Consider the following 8,028-nt stretch of genomic DNA (forward strand, 5'->3'; position numbering starts at 1 on the left):
CCCCTGCTCCCTGGAAACATGCCCATTTTGCTTCTCCATTCCGCCCTTGCTGCTCCTTGTGGTGATGGTGTCCGGGCCACGGAGGCGGACGGGCCTGCAGGGGCCTGGACCCTGCCGTCAGTGTCTGCTTGTCTCGGAGCCCCTGGCCACCTCCCTCCCAGATGCATACGGCCCCAGAGGCCTTCTCCCGGCCTCCTCCACAGCCTCCCTGACTGGCAGTTTTGGGGGAGGACTTTTTGTTTGTTTGTTTCCCTACAAAACAACAACAAAGCGTTGAGCTTTGGAAGGGGGTGGCTTTGTTTTGGGGGTTTGTTATTTTCCTGGTTTTGTTTGGTTTTCATTTCTCCAGGCATCTCGTCGCTGTACCTCGTCACCTCACATTTCTTTTCTCCTGCTCTCTCCTCCTCCACAGATGCCACACGCTGGCAGTTCTGACCAGCCCCATCCCTCCATACAACAAGGTTTGCACGTCCCACACCCCAGCAGCCAGTCAGGGCCTCCATTACATCACAGTGGGGCTCCTCCTCCTCCTTCCCAGCCTCCCCGGCAACCGCCACAGGCCGCTCCCAGCAACCATCCACACAGCGACCTGACCTTTAACCCCTCCTCAGCCTTAGAGGGTCAGGCCGGAGCGCAGGGAGCATCCGACATGCCGGAGCCTTCGCTGGATGTAAGTTGGGGTCACCACTGGCCTTGGCCTGGGGCTAGGCCTGGTGCCGGGACCTGCCCAAAAGCAGGGGTGGGTGTTGAGGGCTCAAGGCCCAGGGTGGAGGAGGTGCAGCCGTGAGGGGGTGGGTGGGTGGTGGGTGGGCCTAGCCAGCCTGCCTCCCCTGGCTCCAGAACCAGGGAACCCCACAACAGGGAAGCCTCCCCGAGGGTCCCAGCAGTCTTTCCCTGACCTTGCCAGTGCCTGCCCCCTGGTCCCCTCGGCCACAGTCCTGCAGCCCCACCCTGCCCCACCCCCACCTTCCCCCAGGCCCTCACAGAGTCCCCCTGGGGCAGGGTTCAGCAGGAAACCCAGGAAGGCCCCTGCCCTTCTTCTGACCACTCCCACCCCCAACATCAAGCTTGTCATCTCAGTGTCTGCCACACTCTGGCCTGAGGCAGGGGAAGGGTTGGAGTGACAGGGTCCCTCTGTCTGTCTCGCTGGTGTGTGTCTGTGTCCAGTTTCCTGTCCGTGCGTCGTCCATGCCCTGTGCTTCTGCTTGCTCCATCGCTCACTCTGAGAAGGGACCAGACTTGGGTCGTGCCAGGGTGACTGAGATTCAGGGGTCTCCCACCTTGAGAGCTGAATGGTCTGGAAAGTGGGGTGGAAAGAGGCTCCGTGTGATGGGGGCCGGGCAGCTGGCTAGGGTTGGCCAGGAAGGGAGGCAGTGCCTGCCCCTCCCCTCCCCTCCCACACCCCTGGGCTGTAGATTCCCACAGAGGAATCTTCTCTGTCCTCAGCCCCTCCTGTCTGCGGGCCCAGGCCCACTGTCACCCTCAGCGCCCCCCCCACCACAGCGTCCATCTCTACGGTGAATGGGGTTTATTCAGTCGTGCGGCCATCTTGGATTTTCACCCAACTCTCCTCCCCAGACCAGGCCAGTGGGGGTGCTTTTAGGTGCATGAGGATCCCCAGTGTGACAAAAAGGCCCCAAGGGCCTCACAGTGGAAAGTAGGGACAGTGTGCAGCCTTGGCTCCGGGGGGCCACAGGGAAGGACAGTGCTGTGCGGCCCTCCAGCAGTAGGCTCACCAGACAGCAGTGAGCTCTTGAAGGGAGGTAGGCTGGCGACAGTGACAGGCACCGCACCGTGCGGCCTTACGCGCAAAGCCACGTGGTTTCGACTGGAAGGCCCATGCGACCCACACCTCCTCTGGGCAGGGTCTTGGGGCTGGAGGCACACTGGGATCAGAAAGCCCCTTGACCTGCCATGAGCCTTCCCAGCTGGAGGGCCGGGGGGCGCCCTCTACCCCTCTGGGAATAAGCATTGGGTATGCCTCAGACTAGCACTGTGGCCTGGATGCCTCTGGGGACAGCCAGCACTGTTGGTGTTGGGCCAGGACCCCGGGCAGCAGCTAGAGAGGGCACATGCCCCCGCCGTCCACACTCTAGGCCATCCAGCCCCTCAGCGGACACCTCATCTGGGCTTCTGTACTTCTCTTCCAGCTCCTTCCAGAACTCACAAATCCCGATGAGCTCCTCTCGTACCTGGATCCCCCTGACCTGCCGAGCAATAGTAACGATGACCTCCTGTCTCTCTTTGAGAACAACTGAAGCCCACCCCCTCCCACTGGGGCCGTCCCTCCCCACTCTGGCTCCTTCCCTGTCTGTCCCCCGCACACTTCACCACTGGGAGCTCATGCCCTCAGACCGCCCCTGCTGCGGCCTTCTCAGAGCAGAGGGGCGGGAGGGTGCACTGTGAAGGCTGTGTGGGGCTGGTGCCCGTGCCCAGAGCGGGCCCTGAAGATGATCCTCGTGGTGGGGAACCGGCCGGGCGAGAGGGCACATGCTGACGAAGGCTTCCTGGTCCCTCTGTGTGTACTGATTCCAAACGACCCTCCAGTGCCCTCGAGGTTCTTCCGGTTTCTAGACTGTAACCCTGCCTCCCTGCTTCCTGGCCCAGAGCCTCCTTCAAGTGACTGTGAGCCTGAGAGAGGGGCACCCCAAGACCCAGGCAGGCCCCCCCCACACCCCAAGCCTTGGAGAAACAGTGACGGTTGGCGGCAGTGAGAACGGCCCACCCATCACCACCACCACCACCACCCACCACAGAAAAGCACAAACCTCTGGGAAAGAGAACTCTCTCAGGGGCCAAGGTCTTCACTTTGACCCCTGACCTCTAAGCCAAGATACCCTGTAAAAACACTCCTCTCTCAGAAAGCAGAGAAAAAGGACCTGATTCTGTGTTTGAGAGAGGGTGTGCCATTCCTGCTTGGGGACTGGTGGAAAAGGGGGTCAGGGCCTCCTCAGAGCCAGGACAACACAGCTGGCCCCACGACCTCTGGACTCAGGCCGGTCGGGGGGTGGGGCACCGGCCTGGGGGTGGGGGGCGGCGCAGACAGAGAGTACCCAGCTGAAATTATTGTGCCCTTAGTTGGGGGCCTGATAGAAACGGCAACTTAAACAACGTTGCTCCAAGCCACTCCCTGTTTTTAAATGACAGTTTGATTAAGCTACGAAGTCATCCGAGAAAAGGGACGGTGGACTTGGACGGCAAGCAAACCATTTCTCTCCGTGCATCCTGCTTCCTTCCTCCTGCCCCCACCCGCCTCTCCCAGACTGTTATGTGGGAGGCCCGCTTCCCTTTGTCCCGTTCCCCTTTGTCCACCCTGCCAGCGGGGGGGGCGCGGGTGGAGAGGCAGGGGAGGCCCGGGCTAAGGCACCTGCGCGGGCTTATCTGCAGGAACCCCAGGCACGGGCGTCCCTCTAGCCCGGCGGCCCCATCTGTCCCTGTGCTCCAGGTTGTCCCGGCTGCACCCCGGTCCGTCACACCACACGTGCCGGAATGTGCCTGCCAGCATCCCGTGGTGTTTCCGTGCCCCGCTTGGCTGCCGGCCTCTCCCTCCCCGTGTCCCTCTGCCCTGCACAGCTGCCCACACTCCTGCTCGCTTGAGCAGAAGCAGCCTCTGGTTTTCCCTCCACTGCTTCGCTCCATCCGGCTTCCCGCTCTCGGAGTCTCCCGGGGAGCTTGTGTGGGCGTCCGTTTTGTTTGGGGGTCCTCTGTGCCCCCCACCCTAAGCCGCATGGCCTGTGATGCTGCTGGGCCATCGGGTCACTTGGGTCACGTCTGTGAATTCGTTGCGCCCCTCCCTGCTGCTGCCGGGGGCCTCCTGCTTTCCGTCCACTGTCCCGCGGTCTCACTCTCCATCTCCCCCCTACACCCTCGCCCCATGGCGGGCGGTGCCCAGCGCTCCTCTGGGTTTGACCAGAACAGTGGCCCTAGCTGTTGATTTTCCAGTCACTGTACCAGACGGCCGGCACAAGGTTCTCTGTAGGAAAGCTGCCATGGGCCCTACCCCTTTTCCTTTGTCCCGTTGTCGAGGTTTTTTCAGACAGTGTGGTGTTCAGTATGCAAATCAATTATTTTAAGAATTGCTTTTGTAAATATCTTTGTGAATATTTTAGTATTGTCTTTGATAATATTCAACATTTTCATGACCTGGTTATAGCCTTTGCTGGTGTTTTTAAAATACCTTGACTCAACAACAAAGACCGAGTCCTTTTTTTTAAAAAACAACAAACAAAAACAAAAAAGAAACCAGGGCTGTCTGTACAGATGAAGGGACAAAGTACGTGGGTGGGTGAGGTCAGGCCACCCGCTGTTCAGAGCCATCCCCAGTCGGCTGGCGGGGACCAGACGGTGCCAGGTAGCACGTGGTCGTCTTCGCCCGGTGGCTGAGGGCCCTGGAAGGTGGCCATACTCTGTGGTAGGCCATCTGGGAATGTTCTGCCCCAGACAGACTTAAATGCCTTCCTTAGAAGTTCCCGCTTCCTGCTGTGCTACTTTCTTCCCAAAAAGGCCTGGGGTCCATGCTGGTTCTTACCGGGTGTCCCCACTCGGCTCACCAACCTACCCACAGCTTTCTAGGCCAGAGGGTTGATCTGCTCCCCACAGCCCAGGCTCTGGGCCCCTCCCTCAACCATCTCCGTGGAAGCCCGGGCTTGGTTCCCCGAGGCAGGTTTCCTGGGGCCCCTCCCACGTGAACCTCCACCAGCAAGTTGGGCAAAGAGCTTTCCCGAACCGTGGTGCCTGAAGCCCGTGCTTTGGGGACGTGCCCCCCAGAGCAATTTTGGAGCCAGGCTGGGGGGTGAGGGAGGCAGAAAGGTGTCCGAGGCTGGACAAAGGCCTGGCTGATGACAGATTTCAGGTGACAACAGCCTCCCCGAGCCAGGGAGGTTCTGAACTCTAGGGAGATGCTTCCCTCATCCTTTTGGACGACTGCTTGGAGCCATAAGTAACCTCAGCAAAAACGAGGCCTCAGCAAGCCACTTCTCCATGACAAGCATCCACCCAGGCCGCAGAGGCATTTCTGCTGGCACTCCACAGGACGGACAGGGCACCAGCGAGCAGGCGGGAAGGCCCGAATACAGGCAATCACCCCATCTCCTTGGTTCGAAGCTTTACCCGTGTATCATGTTCCCTGTAGCCATTTTATTTTTTAAGAAACTTCTAATACTTTCTCCCTCACGGAAGCCCGAAACCCCCCAGAGAGCTACCTGTCTGCTCCCTCGACCTGACCACCTAGACAGGACGACGTCAGCAGCAGCGACTCAAGGGACGTGTGTACATATGTAAATGAGAAATAGAGACACGTTAACAGATGCATTCATTTCCCTTGGAATGTGTATTGTTTTTATTTTACGGAACAAAACAAAACAAAACAAAAAAAAGGCTTGGAACTCCATCTTAACGTGGAAAAACTAGATCCTGTTCGTTAGCGTCTGTGAGGTCTCTCTCCACATGTGTCTCATGTAATATACTCTGACCCTGTGTGGAAAGGAATTTTTGTTCTGTTTCGTTTTTATTTTACCTACATGTACTCTTTAGCTTCAGTGTGCTAGTCCTGCCACCTGTGTATTTTTAGGGTGCTATGGAAATAATGAAAAGAAACGGGGATTTCAGAAGAAAATTGTAACCAAATTCATACTTTGTATAATTTTTTGATATCATGATTGCAGGTGATTCACACGTACACACATAAACACACCCACAGTGCAGCCTGAAGTGACCCCCCCCCCACAGAAACCGTCATCGTCTTGTACATCTATGTACAATGCAATCATTTCATACTTTAAACTGGTCAGAAAACTAATTGTGATTTCTAGTCTTGCAAAGCTGTATGTAGTTAGATGATGTGACAACCTCTAATATTTATCTAATAAATATGTATTCAGATGAAACCTGTATATTAGGTGTTCATGTGGTTATTTTGTATTTAAAGATCAAATTATTTGACTATTGCTAGACATTTCTATACTCTGTTGTAACACTGAGGTATCTCATTTGCCCATGTTAATTGTTTTCTAAATAAATTGACAAAAAACAAAGGTTTGGCGAATTAGCAATTTTGTGAATTTTAAGGAGGGGCTTGGTTGTTTGTTTCCGCTTCTAAACCACCACCCCCTGCCCGATCACCCGGCAAAAAAACAGCAAGTCAGGTGGTTTGGTGTGGAGCTGGAGGCACCCCTGCCATGGGTCGTCCCTGGAGGAGGCTCTGGGAACTGGAGCCAGGTGGTCATATCCAGACCCCAGAGCCACCTTCTGGCAGGACTCCAGTTTGCTGAAGGGCCCCGCTCCCAGCAGTGGGACAGCTGGGTTCTAGCGGAGGGTGTGCAATGCTGGCCGGGTTCAGTACAAGCCCCTTGTGGATTTCCTAGATTTATGGAACAGGAACCTGTTCGTGCCAAGCCCCAGAGGGTGCTGTCGAAAGCATCTAGAATGAAGAGCTGAAAGCCCAGTGAGGCTTCATAGACCCTGGGATACTGCTGACTCAGCCACTCTCCCAGCTGGCTGGCTGGCTCAGCTTCTCCCTCCGGCCACCGTACTCCCCCAGCACCCCTGTCACCTACCCTCTGAGGGGACCTTGGGTTTCCTCTTCTCTGTGACTGTGCTTTGGGTGGGAATCTGTAGCCACGGCCCCTACCCAGACCACTGTCCTAACTCTGCTTTGTGGCCTCAGCCCCTGACCCAAACTCGGTGCCCCCCCCTCCCCGAGTCTCCTCCTGGAGTTTGGGGAAGTGAGTCTGATTCTCAGAGCCCAACAGCAGGGTGCTGCCCCCACTCCACTCAGCTCCGGGCCTGGCCACAGGAGCAAAACACACGTGGCTGCCAAGCCTTCCCTCCACAGGGACTGGGTGAGGGTACGTTCCAAGAAGGAAGAGGGGGCTAGCAGGTGCCCCCAAATTATCCCCTGGAGTGTGTGTGGACGTGCCTGTGAGGAGAGTGTGCAGGTCTCCTAAGTGTGAGGGGTGGGGGAGGGGGGAAGCAGGAAGCAGCGGGCATGAGGGGTACGTGGTTTCAGCAGCCATGGAACTGCCTATGGGGAACGGCGTGCCCGGAAGTCCCCTGCCTGTGGGGCTTCTCCAGGGAGGCCAGTTTCTCCAGTGGGAGATGGAAGGGGAGGAGGGAAGGAGAAGTTACATTAAAAATAGAATCCTGGGCACCTGGTTGGCTCAGTGGGTTAAGCCTCTGCCTTGGGCTCAGATTGTGATCTCAGGTTCCCGGGATGGAGCCCCACATTGGGCTCTCTGCTCAACAGGGAGCCTGCTTCCTCCTCTCTCTCTCTGCCTGCCTCTGTGCCTATTTGCAATCTCTCTCTCTCAGTCAAATAAATAAATAAAATCTTTTTTAAAAAAAAAAAAAAGGAATCCTGGTCACGGCTGAGCTGCGGGCACCGCCTTTTGCCAGCATCGCAGGGACAGGAGGCATATTCTCTGAGAGCAGACGCGCTTCCTAGAGGAGGGGCCACCCCCTCTTCGCGCAGTGCTTCTCCAGGACCTGTCCAGGGACCCGCGGAATCCACCTGGGCTGTGACCAGCGCTCCTTTCCTGAAATGGAGGGGAGCGAGGAGAAGAGCACGAGGAGGCTTCCGGAGTAAGGGTGGGGACGGACCGTGAAACGTTCCTTGCTGTTGTGCAGTGTGTGTGTGTGTGCATCTGCTGAATCATGATGTCAGATTAATTCTTACTTGTGGGTTGTGGTTGAAAACAAAAAGTTTGAATGCCATCGCCGTCAAGGCAGGAAGTGGGCAGGGGACGGGGAGGGAGAGGCAAGGCAGTAGGCTCGCCAACTTGACGTAAAAAGCAAACCGTCCCTGCGTTCTCGCTTCGGAGCCTGAAGCCAGCGGTGTGGCTCAGCACAGGCCTGTGGCTGCCTCGTGGGGCTTCGAGGCTGCATGGAAACCCGCCGCCCCGCCCCCACCAACTCCTCCCAGGACTGGTCACTTCCGTCTCCGGGCCTCGAATAAATCTGCAGGAAGAGCCCGAGGAGGGCCCAGCTCAGGGCTGCTTGGAAGGTGGACCCCCACCGGGGGCCACACATCAT

General features: G+C 57.2%; 1 protein-coding gene across 1 annotated transcript in view; it reads left to right on the forward strand.

Moving 5' to 3' along the window:
* ZMIZ1 (zinc finger MIZ-type containing 1) overlaps positions 1-6,032 on the forward strand; it is a 233,620-nt gene extending 227,588 nt beyond the window's left edge. The window contains 2 exon segments of the mRNA XM_059397899.1: positions 413-670; positions 2,151-6,032. Of these exon segments, the coding sequence (XP_059253882.1) occupies positions 413-670; positions 2,151-2,258 (366 nt within the window). The 3' untranslated portion in view covers positions 2,259-6,032.
* The last annotated feature ends 1,996 nt before the right edge of the window (positions 6,033-8,028 follow it).

Source organism: Mustela nigripes, chromosome 4 (genome assembly GCF_022355385.1).
Source record: "Mustela nigripes isolate SB6536 chromosome 4, MUSNIG.SB6536, whole genome shotgun sequence".
NCBI classification, from domain to species: Eukaryota; Metazoa; Chordata; class Mammalia; order Carnivora; family Mustelidae; genus Mustela; species Mustela nigripes.